At 42.0% G+C, this 17,150-nt stretch overlaps 1 protein-coding gene across 2 annotated transcripts; it reads right to left on the minus strand.

The window, feature by feature from the left end:
* Positions 1-491: 491 nt before the first annotated feature.
* si:dkey-29p10.4 (tripartite motif-containing protein 14) lies at positions 492-13,415 on the minus strand. Of its 2 annotated transcripts, none has more exons than XM_066684638.1 (7): positions 13,088-13,415; positions 9,590-10,368; positions 8,994-9,089; positions 6,455-6,703; positions 6,289-6,311; positions 4,948-5,096; positions 492-2,960 (listed from the first exon to the last, which is right to left on the minus strand). In XM_066684638.1, the coding sequence occupies exons 1-7, from the start codon at positions 13,329-13,331 to the stop codon at positions 2,404-2,406; spliced, it is 2,097 nt and encodes a 698-aa protein (XP_066540735.1). In that variant the 5' UTR covers positions 13,332-13,415; the 3' UTR covers positions 492-2,403. The 2 variants fall into 2 exon arrangements, with proteins under 2 accessions (XP_066540735.1, XP_066540736.1); XM_066684639.1 differs by having other exon boundaries at positions 13,295-13,356.
* Between the last annotated feature and the right edge of the window lie 3,735 nt (positions 13,416-17,150).

Genomic DNA, 17,150 nt, shown 5'->3' on the forward strand with positions numbered 1-17,150 from the left:
CAGTTTCTTACAGCTATGTTCATAGTCGAAATCCTTTTGAAATATTGAGTGCTGCAAGGCTCTGAGTGAGCTCTATGATTGATTTTTGGAATCACGGAATCTTGCTAATCTGTGAGCACCTGGACTTCCAGTTATTAATCGGTTCATCTACAAACGATTTAAAAATGTAATTCAGTAATATATCACATAATGCAATGTATCACTATGTGCATCTTATAATGATCATGATAAGAAGCAATGTAACAAACACCAAAGCAATCTATATAATAGGGTTCTAATAATAGCTAGGCACACAAGAGCTGAACCAGGTGGTCTAATATTCATTCCATCTTCTGTTTCACCTGTGGAGAGTTTCACACAGCTAATCCTCCTAGGTTTGGACAGGTTTGGAAGGAGGCTGGGGCACAGGAGGAAATCCACATGAACACATCATAGAGCTCACAGTTATTCTCAACATAAATAAGAATATTACACAGAATCACACACACTGGCAATGGTAGGTTTTATTTTAAAATAAAATATAACAAATCATTTCTTAGATTAACAACTGATCATAACAAGATTTGTGATAAAATCCCAGTCGTCACAAAGACATTTAAAAAACAAGAAATTGGAGACTACTGATACGTCCCTTAGATGTTTAAAATTCATACAGTGGGAAAAAATTTTAATACATCATTTCATGAACACATTTCTGCGGTCTTAAACAAGACGCCTCTTTAGGACGTTGTCACAGAAAATACAAATTTCATAGACATTGGAATGATCACTAGATTTATAAAGAAACCAGACCAACAACGGTGACTTTTTATGAACTAAGCTGGCTCAGTAATAAATGCCGAAGAATGTCTCTGGTCCGTTTGCGTTCCTTGGCATAGAAATACATAACGTACAACTGGTGATTCCATTCACAGAATAAAAGAGCGTTTACTTGCCCAACAGTTTTGGTAGTGGTTTCTAAGGAATGATTAAATATTGCATAAAAGGAATGAGAAGAAATCTGGAAAAAGGTCATATAATGTATACGTGGAATGATGAGTTCTGAAAAACAAACCTAGACATTATCAAAAAGTCTATTTGCGATAAATATATATATATATATATATATATATATATATATATATATATATATATAAAATTGAATAAAAGTCTTATTTGATGCCCTAAACAGCGGTGCTGGGCATTTATTGAGCCTCCCCTACCCTCGCACAAGATTAATAATGTAAATATTATCCGTATATGTTGTTTTTAATGTATTTGACATGTTGTTGTACTGAATTAGAAGTCAAAGCTTTGCTGTGTACATTACAAAAAAGGATGGGGCACTGAGCATTCACCATAAACTCATCAGTTAATGGGACGCACCACTGGAAAAATCCCACCCATGCTGGTGTTTGTGTCAGAACAGACAACAGAAAGTTGGGTCAGAAACAAGCAGAGAGAACTGTCAGCAAAGTGGTATTATTAAATGAATAAAAGACCAATAGTTTACACCATTTGCAAGTTCTCTCTCGAGTTTTTTAAATTCTCATTTGTTTTGTTTGAATCAAATCTGATTCCATAGATCTGCTTCTATGTATGTAAAAATTACAAAGCCCAGGTCCAAAGATTTTGGGAAACTGATGTGCACATCATTTAAACCCGGTATTTAATTTAAAAAACTACAACGACAATTACATGGTATTGTGGTTTAAAAAAATATTTTCCTATTTTGATGTCAGCATCATATTCCAAAAAATAAAGCATGTTTTTCTAAACTTGTACATAGTGTTCAACATTAACAATGCCTTCATACATGTGAAGGCAACCCCCCCCCCCCACACACACACACACACTCACACAAACAACATCCATGATTTAAAAAAAATAATAATTTAAATGTTTGATTTGCCAGACGAGAGGACGCTTTTCCACTTCGCCTAAGTCAATCTTAAAAGAGCTCTGGGCTGCGAAGGTGGGATCCTGTTTATATCTGTTTTATCTTATATCTGGTCGGTCTATCTGAGTTATCTCTGCATTTGTGGTTTTTAACTTGTATTTGTGGGTGTGGATGTGTTCACAGACAGTGGGTCCCAGAAGTGATTTCCACTAAAGAATCTTATCTGTTTTTTGAGGCAGTGCCATCTGAGAACCTAAAGTACTAGTTAATATTGATATTGGTCCTTGTCTCTTGCCCATAGAAATGTCTCAGGATTCTCTGAATATTTTAATGATATAATGTAACACGGATGATGAAATCCCCAGGTTATTTGCTATTGTACATGATCGTTGAATTGTCTCCTTTAATCTATATTTTGAACAGCATACCCACTTGGGGTTTTAAAAGTAATTCCAGTGTTTGACATAATTACACTGTAATGTACAAGTTTATGTATCAAAAACACTAGCACGAGCAGCACGTTATTAGTCTGTTGCAGCTCTAGCAAATAGGTCGCAGATAGAGAGCTGAGTTTTGGAGACAGCCAGCGCAGGGTAAAGTGGCTCAGAGAATGTGTGCTGGAAATTGTACAGCAAGGTTAGAGTGCCCTCTTCAGCCACACTGTAGAACGACAGGCAGCCTTCCTCAAAATTCAGTAGCACTCCCACCTTCTGGAGTTCGGTGGCACACAATGAGGAGGTTACCTTGTCGTGGAGGGCCTCCACCTTGCCTTTCTCACACACCAAGCACCAGGAATTGGGGTAGAACCCAAGACGACAACTGTCCTTCTGTCCCTTTCTGACTATTTGCCCATCACAGACACCCACCTTCCAACGGCCCTCCTCCAGCGAGACCTCCACCTCCCAGTAGTGGCGTCCCTGGCTCAGAGCCCTGGAGCCCAAGACCTGGGGGAAGACAGTGAATCGGGCCTCGTTCTCTGGGTAGACCTGCTGAGTCTCATGGTACTCCACATGTCTGTTCTCCGCAGAGAGGAACAGCTTTGGATGAGCAGTGTCAGGGTCCAGAGTTGGACTAATACCATCTACAGGAAACACAGGAGACCATCACAGGACTTAGTTTTATTATAAATAAATAAATAAAAACAATAAGCCATTTCTTTCAGTGACAGTTCACATTATGCAAAATTGTACTGACATTGAGTGTCCAGGATTTATCCGAAAATCTGGACTAACCTGTTCTAAACAAGGCTTTACACAATGTGAAGGACTGGCACCTAAGCATAACTTGGTTCATTCAGGAACTACAAATCAATGTGTTTCTTTATTTTACGTGAACCATGCATCCTCAGAAAAGCCGTCACTGTGGTGGGACCCTTAATTTACCCAAATAAGCAGAATCCAAATCCCCTGAGGTCTGGAAATTGAAAACTAATCAAAATGGACATTCTGAAATTTTAATCGACATAAACATACTTATATCAATAAAAACGGGTGTTTCTTCTAATCCAATTCGTCTTGTTTTTGTTAATTCTCTAAATATGTCCCCACTGTGCGTTTGTGTGCTGTCCCTTTAAAGCCAACCTACTGCACTGTAGTCACATGACCAGTCCAAAGCAACATGGAGGAGAACCTAAACATAGAGGCCGACTGAGAGACTCGAGCAGCTCGTACTAAAAAAAAATGCTTCACCTGCACCAAAGATAATTCACTAGTCTGTTTAACACAATCACACACTGAATATGAACAGAGCACGGCTCCAAATAGACAGAAACAAGCTCCCAGCAACGTTATATAAACATATCCCAGCTTTAATTCTGGAGCATATTTACAGTACAAGCCAAAACAAAAACTAAATAATTAGTGATGCACAATAAATCGGTGGCTGATATATTATTTGCCGATATATGGATTATTTTTTGTTATTGTTATCGGTCCAATATTAGAATTTTAGCTGATATTACAACCGATAACTTGGCGCCTTTTTTGTGCTAGCGCATATGAACTGACACCTGTAAATACACATCTATATCTGCTGTGTGAACGTTTTTCACAGTTTCCACAGGGAACAGTTTCTGGGATTAAATTTCTCCATGGTGAAAACTAATTTAAATTTCAGTGTCGCTCAGTACACGCACACACAGATAGTGTTGTAAACACACACACAGCATTTTAAATGACAGAAAGATACTCTCAACCACCACAGTGCAGGAGCCCTTCTTATATAAACACTAGAAGATAAATTGAGTCATTTGGCATCTGTATTTATTACCGAAACATGATGATAAACGCTTAAACACTTGCTCAGGCACTCTCTCTCTCTCTGCTTTACGCCACTGTCTCCCTCGCTCTCCAAAACAAACCCGGTGCAGTAAATCTTTGATAAAAATATAAATGAACTACAAATAATAAACTTTAAAGATAAAATTAAAAAGTACAGAAATGTACAAAGACTGAAGAAGAGGCTTGTACTTTAACAAACTGTGATAAATAGAATTTGTTTTGCTTTAATTTATTGCTTATTAATATTGGTATTGGCTACTCCAAGGTGCTAATTGGACATCGTATCACCCCAAAATACATTATAGGTCAGGAGTGCCCAACTCCAGTCCTGGAGGGCCAGTATCCAGCAAATTTTGGTTATACCTCCAGGACTGCCCCCCTGTTATAGGTGAATGCCTAAAAATAATTGTTCATTCAGCGTAATCAAGGTAAAATATTCAATGAATCGTGCATTAGTCTACTGGTCCACATCCCAACAAACGGAAGCTGCACTCCACCTGTCTATTCTCAGCAGCACACACACACACACATATATCTGTGGACACTTTTGCACTGCCAATCTACCTACCAACATTTGTTGTGGATATTGAACCCAGGACCCTGAAAACCCAGCAGATGTGTGTCAGCTACAATATCTGCAGCTCCCAAACCACCCTAGAGATTTCTTGTATTTCATAAACGTACCCTATTGCCAATCGTATCAATCCCATGTCAGTACGCTCTCTTAAAGTGGGACTCTCTTTATAAACATCTTTACTCTGATCAGACATCTTACTGTGAAAGACTTACAAAGCAGTCGGAAGGGGTCTCTGTGAGGTGCTGATATGATCACAACTTCCAGTCTTCTCTCTGTCCAGTCCTTCAAGCAGTCCAGTCTGCCTTGATTGATTTCATCAACTGGCTCCATGTCCTCCATCGGGTCGGACAAGCTGTTCAAACTAGAGAAGGACAAGGACAGGATAATTAATATAGGTGAATCTATTATATATTTATAATCCTGCCCACATGCCAGATTTATTAACTCTCTAATTAATTCATAATTATCATTGCTTAAAACACAAAAACACAATTACAAAATCTTTTTTTTTTGCATTTGTACATCTAAAGTCTACCAACCCACAAACAAGAAACAAGTGAAACAAGACCACACAAAACAGTCACTGTTTTGTTGGCTGCCTAAACCAGCAACATTCATTCATTCATTCATTCTCTGTACCGCTTATCCAACTCAGGGTCGCGGTGGATCCAGAGCCTACCTGGAATTATTGGGCGCAAGGCAGGAATACACCCTGGAGGGGGCGCCAGTCCTTCACAGGGCAACACACACACACACTTTAAGTCGCCAATTCACCTACCAACGTGTGTTTTTGGATTGTGGGAGGAAACCGGAGCACCCGGAGGAAACCCATGCGGACACAGGGAGAACACACTACACTCCTCACAGACAGTCACCCGGAGCGGGAATCGAACCCACAACCTCCAGGCCCCTGGAGCTGTGTGACTGCGACACTACCTGCTGCGCCACCGTGCCTTGCGTCTTCTGATGTCAGAAAAGGAACTGTACTGTCCCCTTGGACTATCTCAGTTCACTGCGCTGTGAGAGCGCTAGCACTGGGTTAAACAATGTAAAACAGAAAAGAGGGGTTTTCCTTCCAAGACCCTGAACACTCTAAGCATTGGAGATTGTAGGGTCAAATCCAAGTGATGCATCAGTGACATCTGATGGGAGTACGAGTATGGAGTTCTAGTGTTATCGTGTATGTATGAAAGTATTTATTGGGTTAAAGTGCATGAATAAAAATGGCCCTACTTTCTGGGTATGACAGCACCCTCTCCCTCAATCACTACCCTCAGTGCTAGATAGCCCGGGTATCTATTAGATGATGTGACAGATATGGACAGTATGAATTCTCCTCTGACAAACTAAGCTGTTAAATAGAGTGGCATTAGAAGGTGTTTGAAAAGAAGCGGTGGGTCAGTCTCACATGTCTCAGAGGAAGCACATGGTAGACTCAAGCCACAGGAGAATGTGCATGATTGGGGAGATTCGCTGATGAGTGGAAATAGAGATAATATTTGAGTGGAAATTTCAGCAAAAACAGAGAATAATTTTTTTCATGTTTCACTTACCCTTCAGTAATCTTTCGATACTCCTGCAAGAGAAACAGATACTTGTTTACTTCCCTGCAAACTCAAATCATTTATCTCATACATTTCTGTACAACCCTTTATCACTTTAGATATTCTCCTACAAACTCCATTTCCATTTCCCAGCAGCACTTGCAGCTAGTCATACCCTGATGAAGGCCTGCTCCTGAGCTCTTGCTGCTCCCTCTGCGTCTGTGAGTCTCTGCAGCGAGTTGAATGTGTTCTGGACAGTTCTGAGTCCATGATTCAGTGTTTGCAGTTGCTCTTCGATGCTTCCCAGTGTTTTGCTCTCTTCCTCAGCCACACAGCCCAGTGCCTGTAGCTCCTCCATTTTCAGGGCCTCCCGCATGGCCTGATACTGCTGCACAACAGCGGCACGTGAGCCCTTGACCACCTCCTACCAGAGTAATGAAGAGTGGAAAGTATACACATAAACAAACACACAGCATTGACTTTACAGAGAACTAGACTGGATAAGACTAGACTAAACAGATGCCGTCTGCAGCTGTGTTAGAGCAGCCTTTTTCAACCATCTGGCTTTGTCAGGGATGCCGTCAAAAAATAATTTGACATTGCTAATAAAGTAAAAACAATATTTACAGCACTGATCAGGAAAATGCAGGTGAAACTTCTTTTTTTTTTTTTTTGGTCAGCAGCTTCATTTTTGATAGCACACATTGTTTCAGAAAAAATGTCAAAAAAATCCTAGATGAGAGATTTAGTCAGTATTGTCCCCTGGAGCCTTTTGGAGTTGGATGGTGCATTTGCATTGTGAGTGGACGCAAAAACTAATTTCATTCTCAAGCAAATTTTATAATAAAAATCTCAATTTCATCTTCTGTTGTCACAATTTTATTTTCAAGAAAGTATGTTTAACAATTATGGCTGCTGGCACCTACAGGGGTTGGACAATGAAAGTGAAACACCTGTCATTTTAGTGTGTGAGTTTCATGGCTAAATTGGAGCAGCCTGGTGGCCAATCTTCATTAATTGCACATTGCACCAGTAAGAGCAGAGTGTGAAGGGTTAATTAGCAGAGTTTTGCTCAAAATATTGCAATGCACACAACATTATGGGTGACATACCAGAGTTCAAAAGAGGACAAATTGTTGGTGCACGTCTTGCTGGTGCATCTGTGACCAAGACAGGGAGTCTTTGTGATGTATCAAGAGCCACGGTATGCAGAGTAATGTCAGCATACCACCAAGAAGAACGAAACACATCCAACAGGACTAACTGTGGACGCAAGAGGAAGCTGTCTGAAAGGGATGTTCGGGTGCTGACCCGGATTGTGTCCAAAAAACATAAAACCAAGGCTGCCCAAATCACGGCAGAATTAAATGTGCACCTCAACTCTCCTGTTTCCACCAGAACTGTCCGTCGGGAGCTCCACAGGGTCAGTATACACAGCCGGGCTGCTATAGCCAAACCTTTGGTCACTCATGGCAATGCCAAACGTCTGTTTCACTGGTGCAATGAACGCAAATCTTGTGCTGTGGACAATGTGAAACATGTATTGTTCTCTGATGACTCCACCTTTACTGTTTTCCCCACATCCGGGAGAGTTACGGTGTGGAGAAGCCCCAAAGAAGCATACCACCAGACTGTTGCATGCCCAGAGTGAAGCATCAGTGATGGTTTGGGCTGCCATATCATGGCATTCCCTTGGCCCAATACTGGTGCTAGATAGGTGCCAAGGACTACCGAACCATTCTGGAGGACCATGTGCATCCAATGGTTCAAACATTGTGTCCTGAAGGCGGTGCTGTGTATCAGGACGACAGTGCACCAATACACACAGCAAGACTGGTGAAAGAGTGGTTTGATGAACATGAAAGTGAAGTTGAACATCTCCCATGGCCTGCACAGTCACCAGATCTAAATATTATTGAGCCACTTTGGGGTGTTTTGGAGGAGCGAGTCAGGAAACGTTTTCCTCCACCAGCATCACGTAGAGACCTGGCCACTATCCTGCAAGAAGAATGGCTTCAAATCCCTCTGACCACTGTGCAGGACTTGTATATGTCATTCTCAAGACGAATTGACGCTGTACTGGCCGCAAAAGTAGGCCCTACACCATACTAATAAATTATTGTGGTCTAAAACAAGGTGTTTCAGTTTCATTGTCCAACTCCTGTATGTGTGTGTGTGTGTTTGTGTGTTCTGGCTGTCAGACAGATGCAGAGAGTAAGTTTTTAATACATTTTAGTTTGTGGTGACTTGAAATTATACTTGCTTTTAAAGGGTACCATGCTAAAAAATTGAGAAACGCTTTGTTAGAGGATAGTCATGTAATGAAGCACTTTATACAAGCTACCTAGAAACACTGTGTTGGACCGTAAGACTTGTTCCAAGTGACATCCTGATAAATTATCATAGTGAACATGACTTCGGGGATATCAAGTGGTGTCTAAATGCTCACCACCACAACAGGTGACGATGAACATGAACAATAGCTATGCCCCAGCCGTCCATACCTGGGAGTCCTGTCCCAGGTAGCAAAGACATTTGGGGCAAGTAAGCCAAATGTCACGAGACAGGCTTGACAGGTTGTGGCACGTGTTGTTTGGGTCAGAATTGGGCCCAATATTGATGCAAATTGAAAGTGACCTCAAGTCAAATTTACTCAAATTTATTTAAAGCTGTGCAGTAGGAACCTTGTCAAAAAGTTAAACAGCTGTGCTCACCTGAATGTGACTCTTCCTCTCTGTGAGCTCCGTCACTCTTTCCTGGACAGCTGTTTCCAGTGACTGTATTTTTTTCATCTCACTGTTTAGAGTGGCCTGAAATATTCACAAATTCCAGGTCCGTTACTTGTTCACTGTCTATAGGTACAGAACCATTTCAATTTGGTAACAGAATTTTTGTGTGTGTGTATATATATGTGTGTGTTAAATAATATAGTTTTAAAGGAGGAGGTTTCCTTTTATTAGCTGGCTTTTACTGCTACACCCATAGATCATCTGAACCCCAAATCTCTCCTTCCACCCTATGTAGTGCACACTGTAGGTCATTAAATAATGGTTTCTGCATTCAAGTAGTCCACTTGATGCTGATTTATCACATCTTGCTGTTGAACATGTTGCTGTTGCACTGACTGGGTGTAGAAATCTTAGTTTTATAATCTGTGAAGTGCACTATGTTCACATGAAGTGATTTGAGTCACTTCAGCCTTGTAACGTGAACGTGGCCAGAATAAAGCTAAAATGATTGATTACTGTTAGAATGTAGCACAGCTGGCAAACATGAAAAACCTAAGTTAGTTGCATCTGCGTTTGCTCACCCTGAGCTCCTTCTCTGCCTCTCTGATGCTGATGCAGGCGTGGTCCTTGTGCGAGCCTATCACGGTGCACACGGTGCACACACACACACCACAAGGGCGGCAGTAGATGCGATTCATCTCCTGGTGGTCCTGACACCTCCAAGTTGAGATGTCCTCAACAGCGGGCACCAGAGGGTGGCTCTGGAAGACGGGCGATTCCAAATGTGTGCGCAGATGCTCTGGACACATGGACGCTCCACACACCAGGCAGGTCTTCACCGCGGACCTGGGCTCCCGACTGGAGCAGTAGTGGCAGAGCACTGAGCCCTTGCTTGGGGACCCCTCTTTTGCAGACACAGGAGATTTGGGGCTTCTGGAGTGTTCTCCAGAACTGCTTGAGGAGCTTTTGGCTTGGGGAGGACTGTTGGGGGAGGACCGCCTGGAATCCCTATTGGAAGCTTGTGCTGGTGCTTCATAGTCCATTTCTCTCACAGAGAAACCCTGGGATGATGCACTGGTTGAAGCCATGTCTTCTTTCATTGGTGGAGCTTCTGCTGAAGGACTCTCACACACTGGAGACATTGTTTGGTCTTCTGATGAGGCCGTTTCTGTGGCTTTTTTCTTTCTTGGTGGCGTGTCAGTATCAGAGTCACTCACAATGATCGGGCTGCTGCTGGATGGGCCACCGCCCAGTCTGTACCCTTCATTGCTCTCCCTGAAGTAGTGTGAACTAAATTTTCTTTTCCCATGTACATGTTTGGGAGAATAGCGTGCTGACAGCTTTTTCCCAAGAGTCAGGTCTGTAAAAGTGAACAGAGACCATGTCAACTACAAGCAGAAATGTGCACATTAATCATTAATGAACTAATTAACTTTGTAGGGTTAAACCACATGACATGGCTAATTTTTCATGTCTGCAGCTCTGCACAGGTTTTCTGTCTTTAAAGCTACTCTCCACTCATGTTCACTCTCTCCTTCTAACCATCCATCCCATTCATTCCATGTCCTACACTGATGATGCATCCTTACTCCATTTCAAAACTTCTGCAACAAGTTTCTAAGAATCCTGAACAGAACCTGTTCAAAGCAAGGCAAGGCAATTTTGTCAAAAATGGTTATGATGGATTTGAGTGGGCTGGGATCATTTTGGCACGAGACATCAGGCCTGCCACAGAATTAGAATTCGCGATATGTTTATTTCCCCACCCCTCAGCGAAGACACTGCCTTTAGCACATTCAGCCTCTAAAGCCATGCTGGCAGTGGAAGTGTCTCAGTGGGGTCGGCTGTGACAAAGCACTGTCCATGTTTCCTATGTGATGAATGTCCTGCACTAAACTCCATTACAATTACAGCAGGACAAGCGAGTTTACCAAAACATGCTGACTTTAACAGCAGTCGGTCCACTTTCATCCACTGCAGGGGCATCCAAACCCAGGCATTTTTCAACAAGGTTCTTAGTAGTGCTAGCACTCTGCCTCTGATTCCATGCTGCTTTTGTTACCATTTTGATATCACTGCCAATCATTCTCAGATTTGGCCAGATTTTAGCTATTATTAAACTGCATTATTGTACAAACATATATATTGAATAAATTCTGTGGAAAATACTTATTCTATGGCACATCTTTATATGTACCATTACGTTCATTTTTATAGCTTTAAAAACAAGTGGACAGTGACGTTATAGTGAAGGCATATACATGTTATGTTTGCGGCATTAGCTACTGCTTCATCATAATTGCTGAGGGCATTTCTCAAAACTTCTCTAGAGTTAGCGGGGAGTTGTAGGAAGTGGACGCAGTCTGAGTAAAGTTCTCAGGGGCAATCCAGCAAAAAAGATTACTTCACAACCATTGGTTGATTATTTATGTCATTAAATGTTGAAATAAATACATGAGTATATATATATTTACATACAATAAGAAAGATTGGTTCAGTAATGTAGCTTTCCAACCTGGAAAATAATGGTAATTGTCTGGTTATTACATATTCACCAAGGACAATTCTAGCTATATGTTGTAAAGTACATTGTAGCTAAATTATCTTATCTTTCTAGCTTAATTTAATGTTTTTTTTATGTTCTGTCACATTCTGTAGGAATTCATTATTCAGCATTGGACACTATTTTTTTCTTTTTACAGGTTACTGTCAATCAACAAATATATATCACTGGGAATCTAGTCACGTCAACAAAAAGCTGACTATTCCTTGGGTGCATATCCTATAATTTACATTATTTGAGAGGTTAATATAAAGATTTCAAACTAAACTTTAAAACCCTGGGTTTTTAGAAGCTCATCAAACCTTCAAGGTACATCATCAGAAGGTTGTTTTCCTAGTCTTTAAACAGAAAAAAATTTCACTCTAGCAACTACTGTGGTCAACAGATCTCAGACAGCAGTTACTCTGACCCACATCTCCATTTTAATGGCCCACTTGCCACATGGATGTACAGCACATGGGTACAGTGCACTCAATTGTCATGAGGGCCATTCTTCACCAGGCCACTTTTGGGTCACATCCAGTTTACAGTATGTTTGCCAGAAGTGGCCCAAATCTGTGAAGGAATGTGACAGAACAGGTTCACCCCATTAGTCAGTATGGCATTGCAGAGTTTGTTGTAGCCTTCCAGAAATTAAGAAAATGCAGACTGACGCTGTGTCCAAAGCCACACACTGACACACAGTCGATGGCCACAAAATCAGTCCACCCTTTTACAGAGGGTGCAGTAGCCCTAAAGGCACATGAGGGGCAGGATGGCAGAGGGGGACAGGGGCATAAGGAGCAGATTAGTAGGGCAAAGTTGAGGGAGCACAGGGGAACCTCAGTCAAAGAGGGTGCGGGGGGTGTCTGGGCACGTCTTTGTCACAGCAACAGTTAATGCAGCATTGTAAAATCATAAATTAATGTCCATTAAGCGTGTTATGTTTTGTTAATGAAATAGAAAATTGTTATACTGATAAAAGTTTGTTATATTGTGATAGTTTAAAAGATTTTTTTCACTATAAAACACAGTATAAACTATGTTCAAATCCATGGCTCTGTAGGCCTTCTGAAAGAGGCGGTAAGTTAGTAATATTGCAGTAAAACTACTACTACTTCATGGACTACTTTGCTTCCAGTAGAGTCCGTTTTAGCAGCTGTATTTTCGTTTTAAAATGTTGAAATTGTAAACGGAAAAACAGACGTCATCCAATTTTCGTTTAGACATGGAAAACGACTTGTTTTCTTATATATGAGTTGAAGGAAAATCCACAATACATTGTTTACATTAAACAATGATTCTAATATCCGAGAAATACCGTCGTTTTCTATCCATTTCAAAACGAAATTTGGGCCAGAGGAGTATCGCGAGATCACGAGTGCATCATTTGAACTGTGTGGCTGTTGTAGTCTCGCGCCATTCCAAAGTTGAGAGGAGTGGGTTTAAAGTCCTCTTAAGGACCACCAGCTCCAACACGGAGGCCACAACAAACCCTGAAGCCTCCAGAAACACCTCTGAAAGCCGGGTAATGTACTTCCGTGCACTGCAGCTGCGGCTGCGGAGGCGGTTCTCCGCGGATCCCTGAAGTCCGGCTCCGTGTGTTCGTATCTGCACTCGGGGCAGTAATAGGGCCCCGCGGAGCTCCCGCTCCACAGCTCCCCGATGCAGCCCTGACAGAAGTGGTGTCCGCAGCCCAGAATGACCCGGTTCCGACACTCGCGATAGCACAGCGGACAAATACCTGCGTGACCTTGCATTTTATCGAGCGACGAACCCATCACACTCCGACTCCGGGCGCTGTTTACCAGGAAAACACTCTCAGACTCGGCAGTGGGCGGCGCCAGTCTGCTCTTAAAGTGACAGGTCAGTGTTTTATCGACTTGTGCTGCCTAGCGACTCTGCGCGTGCTCAGACAAAACATTTTAATGGTTTTTTTATTCTATGTATTTTTTCACACATTTATTTTCATTCATTCATTATCTGTAACCCTTATCCAGTTCAGGGTCGCGGTGGGTCCAGAGCCTACCTGGAATCATTGGGCGCAAGGCGGGAATACACCCTGGAGGGGGCGCCAGTCCTTCACAGGGCAACACACTTTATAGTGAGTAAAGGAATAATGAAAATGCGAGCCATTTCGGACACTGGGTTAGTTTACTGTTATTATTAGCCTGGTTGTTTCAAAAGTGTACATGGATGCACACACACACACACACACACACATATATATAGTGTGAAATTCTGAGTCATAAATATTAAACTTTTTTATATTTATGATTCACAATCAGGGCAGCCCTGACTGTACTGGGAGAAGATTGGTAAAGTAAAGACTGGATTATGGACTCCATAATCTATTTTTTATCTCTAAAATAGCAACTTTACAGGACAAGCAAAAAAAAAAAAACATCTTTAATTTCAATTAAAATCATCTGGGATCTGGAGCTCTTACCGACCCTTAAAGTGGACATGAAACACCTTCGTTTTTGTATGTTTTCTAAATAGTTAAATGTGTTTGAAATTATTTTGAGAGCATAGTAAAAAAAAATGTTCTCATTGTTAATTTGTAATACATTAATATACGACACCGTCTGATACAGTGTTGCTCTCGCTCGCCGCCATATTGTTGTTGCGTCAGTGATGGGAGAACAGATGCAGTTGAGGGAAATGTGCTCGTTGTTTTAGCGACATCATGACCTATAAGGAGGCTGAACGTAATTTTGACAAAGTTCCTGGAAACCCAATGGGTTATGCCTTCGAGCAGCTGAGGAGAAGAGAAAGAGGCACGGTGCACACACCGAGGCATGGAGAGAGTGGGAAACACTAGCTGGTGCACGTTTGGTCACTGCACTGAAATGCAGACTGCGAACGAGTCCATCTGCTGTCAGGAGGTGAATGTGCACTACTTGCTCGGTTATCTTCCCTGCATAACCCTGACCCGCACTTACCAGATGCTTTGCTGCAATCTGCAAGCTTTGACAAACATCTCTCCATACCTTCAACCTCCAGCCAGCAGCTGTTTATCACTTCCGTGTCTTTCACAGTCTCATGTGCTACCACCAAATCTGACTTGGTATCCAGAAGAGAATAAGTTCCATATGTTGCACTGTGGCCAGGGCTGTCGTATCTAAATTCTCCAAACACAGCCAGTGGTTCATCATACACTGCAGCCAGCACAGCTTCATTGTGTCATTTACCTCAGGGATGACATAAGCCGTCTGAATGTTAAACAATTCTCTCTTTGACAGAGTTTCCAAACCAATAGAGTCTGCAGGGACACCATTTGGGAGATGTTGCACTCCATCATACCTCTGAGCAAAGGCTGTGAGTTCCAGGTAAAGTCATGGCTATCAATGCATAAGTCAGCATACTTCTTGTGGAGGCGACATTCGCCTGGCTTCATCAAAAAATATGACGTATTTTAGGAGAAAGCAAACAACCACATATGTCGTGCAGAGGATTCGCTCACGATATCCTGCACACTGAAGCTGGGCAAACTGCGGACATAAACGCCATGCGTCAAAGCTTTTCACCGGTTGGTACACAAGAGGCGTGTCACAGCACAAATCTGGACAGTAGAGAGTACGCGGCAAAACAGCTCGTGAAGTCCAGGCCATGTGAATTTCGTTTTGCTGAGGCCTTCACTGGGCGTGCACACCTAAAGCGACACAGAGACCAGAAGTCATTCATTTTCAGTAAGGGTCAGCGACTCTGCCGGATGATGAGTCGCAACTGTGAGTGACATGAAGTGGGTAAAGTCCAGCTCCGCTCAACTTTATACAAATGAGCAGCCACATGCAGTGGCGACTACCAATCAGAAAGCAGTCTTCATGTTCCCTCAGAACTGCTCCACTCACTTTGGTTCCTACTGGAGATTTGTTCCTTTCTCAAAACGTCCCTTACAGCGTCTGGACTGGTTTAAAGATCAGTTATACAGTATGTAACTGAAAATGTAAATAATATTTGCTTTGAACAAACAATAAATCTGAAAGAAACCAAATGGAACTGACTCCTTTAAAGGGCTGGGACTGTACAAATCAATGTAATTAATAGCAATTAATTATTTAATTGATTGGTACCTCTATTCTATATCCATCTATTACTATGGATCCTAATGCATACATATTCATTCATTCATTCATTCATTATCTGTAACCGCTTATCCAATTCAGGGTCGCAGTGGGTCCAAAGCCTACCTGGAATCATTGGGCGCAAGGCGGGAATACACCCTGGAGGGGGCGCCAGCCCTTCACAGGGCAACACAGACACACACACACATTCACTCACACCTACGGACACTTTTTGAGTGGCCAATCCACCTACCAACGTGTGTTTTTTGGACTGTGGGAGGAAACCGGAGCACCCGGAGGAAACCCACACGGACACGGGGAGAACACACCAACTCCTCATAGACAGTCACCTGGAGCGGGAATCGAACTCACAACCTCCAGGTCCCAGTGTCTACAACAAGAGGTTGTCGTGGAGATGAACTGATTATTAACTTTTAATAAAAGATATTATACTTTTTGGGGACTTAATATGCCGAAGTTAACTTAATATGCAGAAAGACCTTTCTCCACTCTCAGTCTCTCTTCTCAGCCTCACCAGCCTAGATGGGAATGTGAGATAAAGATCCAGAGCAGGGTAAACCACTCTTCAGGGACCTTTTTTATAATCCAAGGCCACACAGGATCAAGAGAGGAATCTTTTGGGAGACACTCCCATGGATCAGTTTATGCTCTGTGTAAAAGTGCTTAATTAAGAACTTCTCCAACTATAGAATTAAACCTTAACTCCCATTGGTTTAAAACAGTTTGAAGTTACGTGTGTGTACCACTGTGTGAACTGAATTCCATTTAGACATTCAAAACGGGCGGAATTAATTTACATATGTTTTAAATCACCTATATAACCCTTTTATATGAATGTATGTAGAACCAAGGTAGCCACATACTCAGTGTGTTATTTGGCTAAGAATTATGTAAAACATGGTTTTTCTTAATGGTATTACTTTGTGTTAACATCTAATCTTGTATATTGCAAAAGTATGATTCAGAATCCTGGTATATTCATTCAACTGGGATCGCCTTCAAGTCTTTGTGTTGTCAAGTGTCATAAATTTTATGTGATGTCACTACTAAGGTACAGGAAACAGCCAATCAGGAGCAAGAGATGCTCCAATCCTCAATCCCTGAGGACCAATCAGGTATTCAAGGCGGGTTTTCTAAACTCTGGTTAAAAACCCAGTGGCAAGAAATGACTTCACTTCACACCCTCTTTTTTTTACACCTTTTGAAATGACTCAGGCTGGAGAAAGAAATGACTCAGGCTGGAGAAAGAAATGACTCAGGCTGGAGAGAGAAATGACTCAGGCTGGAGAGAGAAATGACTCTGACTTTTTCTGAAGAACAAGGAAGAACGTCTCTTTCCTGCTTCCAGCAGACAATGCTTGAACCAGGAGGCAGATAAGCTATGATGGAGAATTCCTACAGAGATCTTCAGAACTCTGACGGAGGGGTCGCTGTGTCCCTGGCCAAGCGGAAGTGCTCCAGGAAGCCCATGCTGGAAAGCACAGCGCGTCAGCAACATTCTCCCAGCTAGCT

The sequence above is a fragment of the Hoplias malabaricus genome, chromosome 11, assembly GCF_029633855.1.
Source record: "Hoplias malabaricus isolate fHopMal1 chromosome 11, fHopMal1.hap1, whole genome shotgun sequence".
Classification (NCBI taxonomy): domain Eukaryota; kingdom Metazoa; phylum Chordata; class Actinopteri; order Characiformes; family Erythrinidae; genus Hoplias; species Hoplias malabaricus.